At 42.6% G+C, this 16,630-nt stretch overlaps 2 protein-coding genes across 3 annotated transcripts; one reads left to right on the plus strand and one right to left on the minus strand.

Annotated features, from left to right (window-relative positions):
- Positions 1 to 148: 148 nt before the first annotated feature.
- Positions 149 to 4,386, minus strand: LOC121806166. Of its 2 annotated transcripts, none has more exons than XM_042206107.1 (7): positions 4,192 to 4,386; positions 2,714 to 3,254; positions 2,526 to 2,630; positions 2,300 to 2,428; positions 1,849 to 2,025; positions 1,260 to 1,763; positions 149 to 1,166 (listed from the first exon to the last, which is right to left on the minus strand). In XM_042206107.1, exons 1-7 carry the CDS (start codon positions 4,303 to 4,305, stop codon positions 733 to 735), a joined length of 2,004 nt encoding a protein of 667 aa, XP_042062041.1. In that variant the 5' UTR covers positions 4,306 to 4,386; the 3' UTR covers positions 149 to 732. The 2 variants fall into 2 exon arrangements, with proteins under 2 accessions (XP_042062041.1, XP_042062040.1); XM_042206106.1 differs by having other exon boundaries at positions 2,300 to 2,434.
- Positions 4,387 to 7,016: 2,630 nt separating this feature from the next.
- On the plus strand, positions 7,017 to 9,595 carry LOC121809559 (cell division cycle 20.2, cofactor of APC complex-like). Its single transcript, XM_042210263.1, has 4 exons — positions 7,017 to 7,444; positions 7,967 to 8,230; positions 8,317 to 8,586; positions 8,659 to 9,595. The coding sequence occupies exons 1-4, from the start codon at positions 7,343 to 7,345 to the stop codon at positions 9,379 to 9,381; spliced, it is 1,359 nt and encodes a 452-aa protein (XP_042066197.1). The 5' UTR covers positions 7,017 to 7,342; the 3' UTR covers positions 9,382 to 9,595.
- The last annotated feature ends 7,035 nt before the right edge of the window (positions 9,596 to 16,630 follow it).

A 16,630-nucleotide genomic window follows, 5' to 3' on the forward strand; every position in this document is an offset into this window, starting at 1 on the left:
CCCAATTTTAGAGAAGATGTACAAAACCAATTTTAGACTTCAGTCTATTACTACATTTGATACAAGAGAAATTTGTTAACTTGGTGTCATTAGAATCGACCAACAAATACTATTAAATCACAAAAAAATGTTAAATTTGGACCTTAAATTAAGGAGAGAACCTGTACCAGAATATTATTATTATTATTATTTTTTTCATACATAGGAGTTCGAGATACATTCGGCAAGCGAACTAGCCCGCCACAGCCCCTCGTGGCTCGAATACTTTAGCTTCCCTCTAACGGGTTTGGCCCGTGAACTAGCCAATGTTGGCTCGTAGACTGCTCCCCTCCGACGAGTTCAGCTCCGGTAGACTACCCGCCACCCTCAGGCGTGTCCAGACTCGAAAGCTTGCCAAGCCCCAAGGAAACAACCTTGAACAGGCCCACAGGGAAATTAATCCCAAAGTCGCGCCATCCGACTCAAGACCTCTAGGATGGCGCCATATCCTTGCCACCCTCCTCAACCACTTGAGCTAGGGGGCTTGGATCTGTACCAGAATATTATTATGATAATGGTATTTAGTAAAATTTCACTCTTCCAAAATTTCAAAAACTTGCCTCACAAGAACTACAACAGTAGAGTACTACAGATTGATGAAATATCAGAACTTTTAACTCAAATACAGTAACATCACTTCTCTTCTTCTATCCTCAATGGTGCACGCACAGTGCACACACTAACTTGGTTTTTTCACTTTCCATTCCCACCGATCAATGTGTTCTCAGGGAGCTCTTGCAAAGCTGATCTCTGGCGCACCTCGTTGCCGCCATTCTTGCTTGATCTTTTACTCGAGATCTGTAGCTTCTCCTTCAACATCTTCGAGAGCTTTCTCAAGCTCTCCTCTTCAAAACGCCGCACTTTGTCTTTCCCTGCCTTGATCGTATCATCTTCTGTGATCACCAATTCGGTCCCGTTAGCCTTAACACTTTCTTCAACCTCCATAGTTTCCGTTTCTTCACTCTCTTCGACTTGAACAGTTTCAGTCTTCTTTGTCTCTTCATGAATACCAAAATCAACTTCTTGTTCCAGACTCATCTCTGTGAGTTTGCCTAATGTCACATTCAAGTCATGATCATCTTCACACTCTACCTCAACCTCAACCTCATCATCACACACTACTACCACTGCAAAATCAAAGGCTCAACTTTATTATCTTAGAATCAAAAGGTGTTAAACTCATCATCATAACAACGTAAAGAATTTTATCTCTATCATACCTTTGCTTTCAAACGCAGCAGCAGCATCTTCTTCAGATCCTGCATCTGTCTCATCATCATCTACTTCGTTCAAGTTCTCCACTGTGACTTCAGTTTCACATTTGCTTTCAAACTCAGTAGCCTCTTCTTCAGATCCTTCATCTATCTCAATATTATCTACTTCTTTTGAGTTCTCAACTGTGAATTCAGTTTCACATTTGCTTTCAAACTCAGCTGCCTCGTCTGCAGATCCTGCATCGGTCTCAACATCTTCTACTTCTTTTGAGTTCTCAACTTTGACTTCAGTTTCACATTTGCTTTCAAACTCAGCTGCCTCGTCTGCAGATCCTGCATCGGTTTCAATATAATCTTCTTTTGAATTCTCAACTGTGATTTCAGTTTCACATTTGCTTTCAAACTCCACAGCCTCGTCTTTAGATCCTGCATCGGTCTCAATATCTTCTACTTGTTTTGATCTCTCAACTGTGACTTCTTCAGTTTCACATTTGGGGACATCGACACAACCTGTATCAGATTTTTCATTTAAATAAGTTGAAATTCAGTTCAGCCAATGCAACAAGCTCAAATCTTGAATCTGATGAAAACATACCTTCACTCTGTTGAACCAGCAATTCTGTGTCTTCATCACCAGGATATTCTGTGTTATCAAATATCTCTTCATTATGTTGAACTGCAGCTGCAGAATCAGTGCCCTTTTCTACTTCTCCCACGGTTATATCCTTTTCAGATTTTTCTTTATCCTCCATATTTTCAACTACATCAGCGCCTGGAAAATTACAGCTCTGATCATTATTCATTGCACAACAAACAAACATATGAAATACTCCCTCCGTCCGGCAATATGAGTTCATTTTTTCCCTTTCAACCGCTAATAGGAGTCATATTTTATTAAAAAAACTAATATTAACACAAAAAAGTGAGACTCTCACATTCCCCTAACTTTTCAACTTACATTTTAAAACTCGTGTTGGAAAAAATGGCACTAGTAATCGTGGATGCAGGGAGTAATTGAAAAGAAAGGATTAAGAAAATAAATGTACCAGTAATTCCCGACAGTTCAATATGGTCTTCTTTCTGATTCACCTCCTTATCTTCACAATCTTTAGCAGATAATTCATTGCTGGAAAGCTCAGAGTTTTCTATATCCACCTCCATATTTTCAACTCCATCTGCACCTAAAAAACACACCTTATATCATTAACCATTCCATATCAAACAAACATATGAAATAAACAATGAAAAGAAAGAATCAGAAAAGAAACATACCAGTAATTCCTGATAGTTCTTTCTGATTCACCTCCTGATCTATAAAATCTTTAGCACATAATTCATTGGAAAGCTCAGATTTTTCTCTATCCTCCACATTTTCAACTGAAAAATATACAGTTTGATCTTTAATCATTGCAAAAAAGCATGAAATATTTAAAAACAAAGAATCAGAAAAGGAAATATACCAGTAACTCCTGACACTTCTTTCTGATTCACCTCCTGGTCTTCACAATCTTTAGCAAACAATTCTTCATTAGAAAGCTCAGTTTCTCCACTCAACATTGGCATACTTTTCACTGCCAACCTGGCCGATCGTCGCGTGCTGTACACCTTCTTCTCAGTCTCCTCTGCTCTTCTTCTCCGGCTAGTAGCCCCCACTGCAGCAGGGGTCATCAAAGCATCCTTCTTCTGTTCCACGCATTTCTCCAACTGCGAATCCAGTTCAAGATACGCTGGGGCAATCTGGACCCTCCTTCGGCTAGCCTGCGCTGCCACTGCCGGAGTTTCCATTGCATCGACCTGAGCTTTGACAGTGGTTTTCCGGGTAGTGCACCGAGCCGTGGTCATTACCACAGGTTCAGCATTGGAGACATTTCTCCGGCGTGTGCTCCGGCCACCAGTTGGAGGAACATATGGAGATGTTACCTCCAAGCTGTCTTGTAGCTCAATGGATGATTGTGTGCTTTCTGTTTGAGATGTCTGCATAAAATCCTCAATTCCTTCAACCTGCAAATCAAATATCAGAATAATTTATTGAGCAACAAAGTGGATACTGAATAACAGCAGAATAAAGCAACACCATAGCTAGTTAAGTTTCTCAAATTCGATTAGACCTCATAATCACCAAATAAAATCTTCTGAAGTATGCAGCTCCTTGACAATCAATCGAGTGTTCCAAGAAGTTCAGTAGAATAAGCACAAATTCCAGCAGAAATTTCTCGAGGAACAAAGCTAATTAAATTTCTGAAATTAGATTAGATCTTCTAATCATTATCACCTCGCCGTTCATATGCTAAAAAATCAAATAAAACCTTCTAAAATATGCATATCTTTGACAATCAATTAGGCGTTCGAAGAAGTTCAGCAAAATGAGCTCAAAGTTAAAACTACAACCATCTCGCACACATATAAATGAAATGACAGAGCAAACAGATAGAGTTAGCCAATTAAATGAAATAGAGTGAAGCGAACATGTTTGCAGATGGATATGCTCATCAGTTCATACAGCATAGATCCTTATCTCTACCAATAAGTAATTGAGAAACGAAATTAAAATAAAAAAACTCAGGAAATGAGATCACGATCTGGAGAGCTTTGAGAGCGTCACATCAATTACTAGCCATTCAAACAACAAATAGCTGATTAACAGGAGCGAAACGAACATCATTTCAGCTAGATCTGTTCATACAGCCTCGATCCTTATCTCTACCAATGAGCTAATTGAAAAAACGAAATTAAAATCCACAAATTCTGGAAATTAGCTCACGTGAGCAGGAGCGCTTTGAGAGCGTCACATCATTTATCAGTGAATCAACAAAAAAGCGTTCGATTAACTAGAGTGAACGAATATGATTGCAGCTAGATATGTTCATACCGCCTCGAGCCTTATCTCTACCATTGAAAAAACGAAATTAAAATCGAAAAATTGAGGAAATGAGCTTACGATCTCGAGAGCACTGAGAGCGTCGGCCATGGCAGCATTGGTCATGTTGGCTGGGATTTTATTCCTCTTGCAGAACGCCTGCAGCTCTCTCCTTGTAAGGCTGTGGAAATCCATTGCTTCGAAGAGTAAGAATCACGATTAACGTATTCCTTTAGCGGCTAGCTTGGACTGCCGATGAAGGCGCGGCAATGAATGAGAAAGGAGAAAGGAGCGTCGGTATATATAGTGTGCGGTGGGGTAGAGAAATGTAGGGTTGAAAGATGGAAGCCCTTGTCGAATATGACCGTTGAATGTTTGAAATTTGAATTTTGTGGGAGAGTACCGAGTATTTATTTTTTGGTTTTTTAAAGTATAATAATTTGTGAATTGGTAATTAACAATGTCCCCTTCCTTTGAATGTGCATTAGTGTCATAATCTCTCTAATTAGTAAATATAGTAATTTCTTTAATTAATTAACAATGTCCTAATTTGAATTAATTTAACGCCATTCTAAATAAATTGTGAATTAATTAACAATTTCCTTCCTATGAATTAATTAGACTATATAGTTTTGTATTTAGATTAATTGATTGTGGTTTAGGATGAATTAAAGATTGTGATAAAAATGAGAGAAATAGAAACTGATGATTATTTTCGTATAATCACACAAAATGCATAATTAAGAACAAAAGAACAAATAATGATTGGGGGTGTTTTGGAGATTTTATGTTATGAATCGATTGATGTTTAAATAATTGCTCGAAAAGTAATTAGAGTAATGATTAATTACAATGTTTTTCCTAATAACTTTGAATTAATTAGCAATATCCTTCATATTAATTAATTATATTATAATTTTGGTAATTGATTATGGGGTAGGATAAATTGAAAGATTATGACAAAAAAATGCTAATAAATCGGAACCGGAACTGGAACTGTTGTGGTTGTCGATTAGTTAGTTAATCGATCGAAACCGAACTGTTTTGGTAGTCAATTAGATGGTTATTCGACCGAAATCGAATTAGAGATTAAATTTGACCAAATATATATTTATTTCTCTAATTTCACTAATTTTTTCATGTGATATTATTTCTCGGAGTATAATGTGTAATGACATTTAATAATATTTTACCACTCCTTATTCATCTTCTCGAATTACAATTCACTAAAACAAAAAGAAAATATTTTTTAAAAAGTTGATGTTGAAACTTAACTATAAGAGCGCGGTGCAATTGTATCATGACAACGCCCTTGTAGTAGTAGTAATCCGCAATGACGTATTCAAAATTTTCAATTTAAGGCTCATATACACATAGACCGTAATATCCTAAATTCCATCTTATATCAAGTTTAATAAAAATCATCATGGCTTATACTTAGAGCGTCCACTATAAGGTGGACGCGGCGGTCGCCGCGAAGGGGAGCGGTGGGGGCGGTCGACGTGGCGGTCATAGTGGGAGGGGTGTCCGCCGCGAGGGCGGACGCGGCTGGTGGGGGAGAGGGCGGCGGACGAGGCTTCGCCGCGTGCGGGGCGAGGACGCGGCGGGCGTGGCTATAGCCGCGCCTATAGGCGCGGCTCCTATAGCGGCGGACAACCGCCGCGGCGGTTTCATTTTGAATTTTTTTTTTACACTTTAATTTGTATTTAAATTTAATTTTAAATTTTATTTTTAATTTTAATTCGTATAGTCGACTTCTTCTACGTACGTATAGCATAGGCGCGGCTCCTATAGCGGCGGACAACCGCCGCAGCGGTTTCATTTTGAATTTTTTTTTTACACTTTAATTTGTATTTAAATTTAAATTTAAATTTTATTTTTATTTTTAATTCGTATAGTCGACTTCTTCTACGTACGTATAGCCCGATAAATTTGTTCGTAATTACTTGAAACATTTTAAAATGAAAGTTGATTATAAAATTTGGGGGCTATTGGAGGTGTCCACTATAGTGACGGAAATAGAATTTTGGGGCTGTGGCCAATAAACTGGGGCTATGGACAAAAAACTGGGGCGGGGCTATTGGGCGTGTCCACCTTATAGTGGACACAACACCTCAATAAAAAATCATCATGTTTGCAAGATTGTATCACAGGATTAAATATATCTTATGTTTGGTTCATGAGATTCAATCTCACACCTCAATCATAGATGAATAATCATAGGATAATTAGTCATAGCTAACCTCGTGTGACTAAAATAATCTCACAACTCAATCTTATATTATGAGGGTGTTCGGTTGGCAAGATTAAATCTCATGATTAAATATGTATCATATTTGGTTCATAAGATTGAACTCTTCACCTTAATCCTAGATGGATAGTCTCATGATAATTAGTCATAGCCTCCCCTCTCCAACTAAAATAAACCCACAACTTAATCCTAGATGAATAGTCTTATGATATTAGTCATGGCAACCGAACGCCACCTATATCTTGGTACTATTTTGTCTAGGAAACCGAACACACCCAAGAGAGTCAGTGTCCCAATTGTAAACGTAGTTAATCTTCAATAATTTATATTAATATTATATTGGCAATACTAACTAATTCAACACCTTCTCTAAATTAGTTGTGTTATTGAAAGATAGATTACAATATAATTTAAATGGTGAATATATCAGCCTTTTCTTTTTCTTCTAGGTTGTCTAGACTTTGATTAGTTACATTACAAACTAAATTCGATTTTAATCAAACAATTATCGATTAGAACCGATTATCAAGTCTAACACATCTTGCTATTCAGAATCGATCCCACACCCAATAGTAATACAATTAGTTACCAATTAGCCAACAACTATTCTTATTCAGATACTAAAAGGGGCAATTTCGTAAAGTCAATTCCAACGGCTCTATTCCTAAACCCTCCACAACTAATCCGTTAGCGGCTTTCCATTCCCGCAAAACCCTAATTACAAATTTCTTCCAATGTATAAACGGTAAACCCATCGATTCAACAAGTTTTTTCCCACAAACAAGCAATTCAATCGTGAAAATTCGCTCGCAATCTGTCTCCGATCATTGTTCTTGCACTAATTTGATCCTATTTTGAACTGTTTTTTACTGATTTTTTTTTTCTGCAGGCTCTGATTTATCTCAAATTGATTTACTGTATACATACACGCATTATATTTGCATATTCTGCTATTGTTTTTTTTTTTTTTTGTGTTAACATATGGAAACAGGAAATATGAACTCATCTTCCACACCAAACAAGAGCAAGTCGCAGCTCCCGCTGCAAGAGAAGCTCATCCAAAGAAGAAATTCCAAGGAGAATGTAAGCTATTTCCCCCTAAATTGTCTGTGAGTTTTTGCATCTGCTAATTCGTAGTCATTTTTTAATTTGTGCTGTGTTAAACCGTTTTGGGTTTCAATACGAATCCACTTGATTTACTGATTGCATAGTTTCTGCTTGAGTTTAGAAGAGTTTGGTTGGTTGAATTTGTGCTGAATTAGGCAATTTTTGGGGATTCCAATATGAATACACTAATAACTTGATTGGTTGATTGCATAATTCATGAATGTATAATTGCTGCTGGAGTTTAGAAGTGCTTGGTTGATCTTGATTTGAGCTGTATTAGGAAGTTTTGGGGGACTCCAATAAAGATTCACTAATAACTTGATAATTTTTCTACTAGAGTTTAAATAGAAGTGTTTGATTGATCTTGAATTGGTACTGGGTTAGGCAGTTTTTGGGGAGGTTCCATTATAGATCCACTAATAACTGTTGATTGCATAATTTTCTGCTGTAGTTTAGTCAGTTTTGTGCATGTTGTAATGGCTTCTTCCTGTTCTGCAGTTGGATCGCTTCATCCCAAATAGGTCGGCAATGGATTTCGACTACGCTAATTACATGCTTACAGGTAAGGAAAACCCACCCACCAGCTCTTCTCCATCTAGAGAAGCGTACAGGAAGCAGCTTGCAGAAACCTTCAACATGAACAGAACTCGGATTCTCGCTTTCAAAAACAAACCACCAACCCCGGTAGAGGCAATCCCCAGCGATTTCTCGTCTGCAGCTCACCAAGTCAAATCTGCCAAACCACGTCGTCACATTCCCCAGGTCCGTGCTGATGAAAAGCATCTTGTACATGGGGGTTTGAGTAGTACTAGGTTATATAACTTTGTGTATTGTGTATCTTTATGCAGACTTCTGAGAGGACACTAGATGCCCCTGATATTGTGGATGATTACTATCTGAATCTATTGGACTGGGGTGGCAGCAACGTTCTTTCCATCGCTCTTGGACACACTGTTTATCTGTGGGATGCTTCAGATGGGGCTACCTCTGAACTCGTTACCATCGATGACGAATGTGGCCCGGTTACCAGTGTCAAATGGGCTCCTGATGGAAGGCATATTGCTGTTGGTCTCAATAACTCAGAAGTTCAGCTTTGGGATTCCACCTCTAACAGGCTGGTGAGTGTTTGTGACTATATATGGTTTGTTATCTTTCAAGAAATCAAATACTCAACTCTGTTTTCGTTACAGCTGAGAACCTTGAAAGGAGGGCACAGATCACGAGTTGGTGCCATGGACTGGAACAATCACATCCTAACAACCGGAGGTCAGGATGGTCTGATCTTCAACAATGATGTGAGAGTGAGGTCTCACATTGTCGAAACCTACACCGGACATGACCAAGAAGTTTGTGGGCTTAAGTGGTCGGCATCCGGGCAGCAGTTGGCTAGTGGTGGAAACGACAACGTCCTCCAAATCTGGGACAGATCCATGGCAGCATCGAATGCTCCTACCCAGTGGCTTCACAGGCTCGAAGAGCATACCGCTGCTGTTAAAGCACTCGCGTGGTGTCCCTTCCAGAGCAACCTACTAGCCTCGGGCGGAGGTGCTGGTGATAGGTGCATCAAGTTCTGGAACACACACACCGGGTCGTGCTTGAACTCAGTGGACACTGGCTCACAAGTCTGCTCTCTTCTATGGAACAAAAACGAGCGCGAGCTGCTGAGTTCACACGGTTTCACACACAATCAGCTCACTCTCTGGAAGTACCCATCAATGGTGAAGATGGCTGAGCTCACGGGGCATACCTCCCGAGTTCTTTACATGGCTCAGAGCCCGGATGGGTGCACGGTTGCATCTGCAGCGGGAGACGAGACTCTTCGATTTTGGAATGTCTTCGGTACACCTGAAGTTGCTAAGCCTGCACCAAAGACAAAGTCAGAGCCATTCTCTCACTTGAACCGCATCAGATGATGATCTTTGTTGAGACAATACCTTGTACACATATATATATATATATATATACATATATATACATATATATATATATATATATATATATATATATATGTGTGTGTACATATCTGTTGTAAAAGAGTGTAAATCATATACTACATGTTTCTAGACAAGTCTTACGTGGTTCGATTTACTGAGGTAAATCTACGTCCACGGGAAGAAAAGAGGGCAGAGTTGTATTGCTTGATCTGTTTTCTACAGCTTACAATACAGACTTGCTATTTTGTATTTGATCTCTAGAAAGCGAGAGAGTCTAACCCTATCTATCTGATCTAGGTTCTATTTATACAAAGGACCAAGATCGTGGCATGCAGCACCATTTGCTAGGTAGTGGATGTCGTGGAGATCGTGGCGACCTTGCATGGGTCCACTATCCTGCATGAGTTAATGACTGCTTGACACCACTAAATAGATCGTGGGTGTAACGGAAGTCGTGGAGATCCTGCATGAGTCCATTATCTCCTAGTTCGGTCGAATACTGAGACCGAACTGCCGAATTATTGCCGAGCAGCTTTTGCCGATCTGAGAGTAGAGCTTGATGCCGACCTGAGAGCAGAGTTTGATTGGTTGGCTTTTACCGAGCTGTAGGCTGGAGCCGAACTCTTTGGTTGTGCCGAACTGAACTCTTTAGTCATGCCGGACTGATACTCTGTAGTCATGCCGAACTGATACTCTTTCTTGGGCTTTAGGCTGATGGGCTTTACTGCTGTTGGGCTTGTTTAGTACGTACTCCATCACTACCCCCCCCGGAAAGCGAAGTGAATCACTTCGGCATTCTGGATAAAGGTACGGGGTAAGTTGATGTTTGTCCTCGGTCTTATGAAGTGAACTCTTCTTTGACCGAACTCGTCTTTGGTCTGATGAAATAAACACCTTTGACCGGACTAAGCTTGTGTCCTAATTTGGCGAGTTTTATCGCTCGGATCGGACTTTCCGTTGTCCTAATTTGGGGATCGGACTTTCCCTTGTCCTAATTCGGCGAGTTTTATCGCGTGGATCGGACTTTCCCTTGTCCTAATTCAGGCAAGTTTTATCGCGAGAATCGGACTTTCGTTGCAGTTCGTTTCAGACGAAGTGCTTGATTCTTAAGCCGAATTGTGGTCTTGTATCCTCTTTAGAAGCTTGGACTTCACAATCGTTGGCTTATTGCAGCTCGTTTCAGACGAACTGCTTGTTTAAGCTGAATTGTGGTCTTGTATCTTCTGTAGAAGCTTTGACTCAATCGTTGGCTTGTTGCAGCTCGTTTCAGACGAACTGCTTGTTTAAGCTGAATTGTGGTCTTGTATCTTCTGTAGAAGCTTTGACTCACAATCGTTGGCTTGTTGCAGCTCGTTTCAGACGAACTGCTTGTTTAAGCTGAATTGTGGTCTTGTATCTTCTGTAGAAGCTTTGACTTCACAATCGTTGGCTTGTATATGTTCTAAGAAGGGGATCAGCCTTCGAAGAACAAGATACCTCAGTAACATTTGTAAGAGACGACACGCACATAGACAGACAAAACGCATATAGACAAATAAAAAGCACATAGAGACAAACAAAGACCAAGCAAACCAAATAAAGCACATTGACCGAACAGGACTCAAGACTGACTGACCGGACTGTCTCTTACAAATGGAACTTTTTGAGGTTGGAAATGTGCCATGTTCGGGGTACCTGTTCTCCTGACATGTGAGCCAATTTGTAAGACCCTTTGCCGAGGACTTCTGACACCCGATACGGACCTTCCCATGTGGGTTCGAGCTTGCCCAGCTTTTCTGCTCGGCTTACTTCGTTGTTTCTCAAAACGAGATCTCCCACTTGAAATTGCAGCTTCTTCACCCTTTGGTTGTAATACCGGGCTACTTGCTCCTTGTACTTGGCTGCTTTTATGCATGCCAATTCTCTTCTTTCTTCGGCAAGATCTAGCTCGGCTCTCAGTCCGTCGTCATTCATTTCTGAGGAGAAATTTAGAGTTCGGGGACTGGGTACGCCGATCTCCACCGGAATCACGGCTTCAATGCCGTACACAAGACTGTACGGAGTTTCACCGTTGGAGGTTGTGGGTGTAGTTCGGTAGGACCATAGGACTTGAGGGAGATTTTCTACCCATTGTCCTTTGGCTTGTTCTAACCGAGCTTTTAACCCTTTCACCAGGATACGATTTGTTACCTCCGTTTGTCCGTTTGCTTGTGGATGAGAGACCGAAGTGAACCGCTGTTGAATATTCAGCTCTTGGCACCAATTCTTGAACGTCTTGTCGGTGAACTGAGTCCCGTTATCCGAGATGAGGATGTGGGGTATGCCAAATCGGCACACTATGTTCTTCCAGACGAAATCCAATGCCTTCGAGCTCGTTATCGTAGCTAATGGTTCAGCTTCCACCCACTTCGTGAAGTAGTCCACGGCAACGATAAGGAATTTCATTTGCCGAGGAGCTTGTGGTAGTGGTCCTACTATGTCTATACCCCATTGCATAAAAGGCCAAGGGCTTTGCATAGTGGATAGATCGGTCTGCGGCATCCTTGGGATATTTGCATGGATTTGGCACTTCGGGCATGTCTTGACGAGCTGCATTGCTTCTTGTACCAAGGTTGGCCAATAATATCCCCATCTTAGAACTTTTTTAGCTAAAGCTCTAGCTCCGATGTGGCTGCCGCACGATCCTTCATGAACTTCTCTGAGGATGTAGTCCGTCTCTTCTGGTCCTACGCACCGCAATAACGGCTGGAGGTAAGACTTTCTAAAGAGGACTCCTTCATGAAGTTCGTACCGAAGTGCTCGGCACGTGATCTTCCGAGCTTTTCTCTTATCCTCGGGCAATTGTCCTTGATCCAGATACTGCAAGATCGGCGTCATCCAGTTCGGCGAGCTGGATACTGAATGTACCTCGGCTTCATCAATGCTTCGATGCATTAATTCTTCCGCCTTTGAGCTCGGATCTGAAGCCAACTTACTTAAGGTATCTGCTCGGCTATTTTCCGCTCTGGGAATGCGGATTATCCGAAAATAGGAGAAACTTCGGCTGATGCTTTGCGCTTTGTCCAAATACTTCTTCATTCTCTCGTCACGAGCTTCACTTGTACCCAACATGTGATTTACTATGACTTGTGAATCACAATGGACTTTGAGAGATTTGACGAGCAGACTTTGCGCTAACTGGAGTCCGGCCAAGAGGGCTTCGTACTCGGCTTCATTATTAGTAGTGGGGAATAGGAACCGAAGTGAGTAGGTTACCTCGTGTCCGTCGGGAGCGACGAGTAAAATACCAGCTCCACTTCCCATCTTGTTTGAAGCTCCATCTACGAATCCGCTCCAGCAGTCTGGCGGCTCTACTTCGGATTCCAAAGGCTGTGCTAGTTCGGCATTGGTAGAATTTTTCTGTTCGGCAATGACAGGGATTGCTTGATCGAACTTGGCCTCTGCAAGAAAATCTGCCAAGGCTTGTCCCTTGATGGCTTTCCGAGGTAGGTACTCGATTGAGTGTTCTCCCAGCTCTATGGCCCATTTGGCGATTCTGCCTGATGCTTCTGGCTTGGTCAAAACTTGCCGAAGAGGCAGATCGGTTAAGACGCATACCTTGTGAGCATAGAAGTATGGCCGCAGTCTCCTTGCTGCATTTACTAACGCCAGAGCAATTTTTTCCAGAGGTTGATACCTTGTTTCTGGACCTCTTAATGCTCGGCCTGTAAAGTAGATGGGAAACTGCTTTAGGCCTTCTTCTCGTACAAGCACCGCGCTGATGGTTTGATCTGATGCCGCTAAGTATAAGAATATTACTTCGGCTTCGGTTGGAGCAGAGAGAATAGGAAGCTCGGCTAGATAACTTTTGAGCTCGTCAAAGGCCTTTTTCTGCTCGGCTCCCCACTCGAACTTTGGTGCCTTTTTCAACACCTTGAAGAACGGCAGTTGCTTTTCGGCTGCTTGGGAAAGGAATCGATTCAGTGCGGCTAGACATCCGGTTAGCCTTTGCACGTCATGTATGGACTTCGGCATTGCCATGTTCTGAACGACTTGAACTTTTGAGGGGTTTGCCTTGAGTCCGTCCTTTGAAACCCAACAACCCAGAAACTTTCCCGAATCTACCAAAAAGGTACATTTTTGGGGGTTGAGTTTGAGGTTGGCTTTTCGGAGCACGTTGAGAGTGGATTTGAGGTTGTCTTCATACTCCGAAGTGCTTTTGCTTTTGACAACTATGTCGTCGACATACACTTCAACCTGTTTTCCGATTAGGTGCCGAAAAAGCTTGTCTACCATCCTTTGATAAGTGGCTCCGGCATTCTTTAAACCGAATGGCATCTTTTTATAAGCGAAAATGCCGAAATCGGTAATGAAAGCTGTTTTCGGAGCGTCACTCTCATCCATCAATACTTGGTGATATCCTTTGTATAAATCAAGAAAACAGAAAATTTCGAAGCCGATCAAAGCTTCTACTTTTTTATCTATATTCGGAAGGGGATAGCAATCTTTAGGACAGTGCTTGTTTAGATCGGTAAAATCTATGCACATCCGCCATCCTCCTTCTTTTTTCTTGATCATCACAGGATTAGCCACCCAAGAAGGATATTTCGCCTCGAATAGTACATCCGCTTTTAGTAATTGGCGGACTTCGTCATGGATGACTTGGCTTCTTTCTGCCGCAAAGAGTCTTTGCTTCTGTTTTACTGGCCGTATTGAAGGATCAATATTTAACCGATGAGTGATTACCTCGGGGGGCACTCCGGTCATGTCCAACGGAGACCATGCAAAGACATCTTTGTACTCCTTGAGGAGCTGAATGGTCTTTTCCCGGAGTAGAGGCGTTCCTGCGAAACCGATCTTGACCGCTCTGGATGGATCATCTTCGTATAACTGAACGGTCATTGAGTTCGGCTCTGAAGTGACTTCGGTCATCTCGCTTGCCTCTGACTCCGGTTGCTGTGATTGCTATGCTTGATGGTGCCGAACTGATTGCTCGGCACTTTTAAGCGCAATCTGCAGACATTCTTTTGCTCTCTTTTGATCACCTCGGATGACCGCTATCCCACCTTTAGTGGGGATCTTGATGGTGAGGTGATAAGTAGAGCAAACGGCCCGAACTGTGTTGAGCCAGTCTCTCCCCAGGATGATGTTGTACGGGGACCGAGCTTTCACCACAAAGAACTCGATCATCGTATTGGAGCTTGTAGGCGCTTTTCCCACCGTGATCGGAAGGCTGATAATACCTTCAGGGCGGGTGTCCTCCTGGGCGAAACTTTTCAGAGGAAGTGGAGCCGGACTGAGCCGAGCTGGATCCACTTCCATTTTATCAAAACATTCTTTAAAAAGAATGCTGACTGACGCTCCTGTATCCACAAATACTCTGTGGATCAGTTTGTTTGCCACTCCGGCTTGAATGACAATAGCGTCTTGGTGAGGAGAGATGGCTGGGACGGGATCGGCGTCTGAAAATGTAATCACTTCGTCTTTCTTCAGCCTTTTATGTGTTGGCTCCTCTTGATTGGAACCTCTGCGTTCTGCTTTTAGGGACGACTTAGTCTTCCCGGCAGGGAGAGCATCAATAGTCTGGATTACTCCATCATATTGCGGCTCGTCGTCGTCTTCGGGATCCTCATGCTTTTTCGGATCCTGAGGATTGCAGTTCGCACCTCTCTGCCTTTTGTTCTTTTTCGGCTGCTTGCTTTGGTATTTTTTTAACGTTCCTGTTTTCACAAGAACATCAATACCTGCAGCCAAATTTCGGCACTCCTCGGTATCGTGACCGTGGGTTTGATGGAAGGAGCAATATTGATCCTGAGGTCGCCGCGCGGCTGATTTCGTCATCCGCTTTGGTCTTTCGAACATATCGGAATGTAGTTCGAAAATTTCCGCTCTTGACTTGTTCAGCGGTACGAACTGAGCGGGCGGCTTCTCGGGATTGAGACGGGGTCCCAATCTGTCTTGCACCGGAGCCCTTTGAATTCTTTCAAATGGAGTCCGGCGAGGATGTCCCTGATCGCTATGATCGGGCTTCCTTCTGTCTCCTCGGGACGATGAGCTGTCTAACGACCGTTTGCGACGGTCTGCCTCATCGGCCCGGGAGTACTGGTCCACAATGTCCCACATTTCCTGAGCTGTCTGCGGACCGCACTCAACGAGCTTCCTGTAGAGAGCTCCGGGCAGGATTCCATTTTGGAATGCCGAGATGACAAGCAGATCGTTGAGATCGTCTACTTGCAGGCATTCCTTGTGGAATCTTGTCATAAAGTCGCTGATTTTTTCGTCGCGACCTTGACGAATGGAAAGCAGCTGAGCCGAAGTAATTCGGGCTTCCGCTTTCTGAAAGAACCTCCTGTGGAAAGCATCCATTAGATCTCGGTAGGATCTAATGCTGCCTTGAGGAAGGCTGTCGAACCACCTTCTGGCGTTCCCGATGAGCAGCTCGGGGAACAGCTTGCACATATGGACCTCATTGAGACCCTGGTTCGCCATGTTATACTGATAGCGTCCCAGGAAGTCATGAGGATCCACCAACCCATCATAAGTCATTGACGGTGTCCGGTAGTTCCGCGGCAAAGGAGTTCGGGTGATATCGTCCGAGAACGGAGTCTTTAATGCTCCGTACATGGCGAACCCGACATCTCTTCGGTACGGAGGAGATGGAGTTCTCCTGTGGTTCCGGTACCGAGGAGGAACAGGAACATGTCGGGGTTGAGGATTCTTTCTCCTGGAAGACACGTCACTACTGCGGTAGTGACTTTCATGCCTAGATGAGGAGGGAGAATCCGTCGTTGTCTTCTCCGGCTGTTGGCTCTTCTGCAGGAAGGTTAAGAACTCCTCCTGCTTCTCGGCCAAGAACAGCTTGACAGCTTCATTTAAATCGGGCTGCTGGGAAGACTCGGTGCGATGACTCCTGGAGTGGCTTGTTCCTTCTTCGTGAGAACCGGAGGTAGATGTCTCCCGAGGCCGTTTTTCAGACCTGCGAGCTGGACTAGCTTTCTCACGGTTATCACGAACGGTATTACGGGTAGTGTGTGATCTGGTATGCATTTTTCTGGGGGTGGAAAAAGGGTCAAAAATTCGCTTTATCACAAATTTGGTTCTCTGTTTCCCACAGACGGCGCCAGTGATGAGTCCGCGAATTTTTGGTGGTGATGAATGCAGGAAAAACGCAGATCACGACACAGAGAATTTACGTGGTTCGATTTACTGAGGTAAATCTACGTCCACGGGAAGAAAAGAGGGCAGAGTTGTATTGCTTGATCTGTTTTCT

Source organism: Salvia splendens, chromosome 6 (assembly GCF_004379255.2).
Source record: "Salvia splendens isolate huo1 chromosome 6, SspV2, whole genome shotgun sequence".
Classification (NCBI taxonomy): Eukaryota; Viridiplantae; Streptophyta; class Magnoliopsida; order Lamiales; family Lamiaceae; genus Salvia; species Salvia splendens.

Bases quoted from the DNA above. Each gene is read 5' to 3' on its own strand.
- LOC121806166 (XM_042206106.1), bottom strand. From the start codon at position 4,305: ATGGATTTCCACAGCCTTACAAGGAGAGAGCTGCAGGCGTTCTGCAAG. The intron at 2,026-2,299 runs GTACATTTATTT...GTAATTTTCCAG, and splicing joins TGAACTGTCGGGAATTACTG to GCGCTGATGTAGTTGAAAAT. The intron at 1,764-1,848 runs GTATGTTTTCAT...AATCTGATACAG, and splicing joins GCTGGTTCAACAGAGTGAAG to GTTGTGTCGATGTCCCCAAA.
- LOC121809559 (XM_042210263.1), top strand. From the start codon at position 7,343: ATGGAAACAGGAAATATGAACTCATCTTCCACACCAAACAAGAGCAAG. The intron at 7,445-7,966 runs GTAAGCTATTTC...CCTGTTCTGCAG, and splicing joins GAAGAAATTCCAAGGAGAAT to TTGGATCGCTTCATCCCAAA. The intron at 8,587-8,658 runs GTGAGTGTTTGT...TTTTCGTTACAG, and splicing joins ATTCCACCTCTAACAGGCTG to CTGAGAACCTTGAAAGGAGG.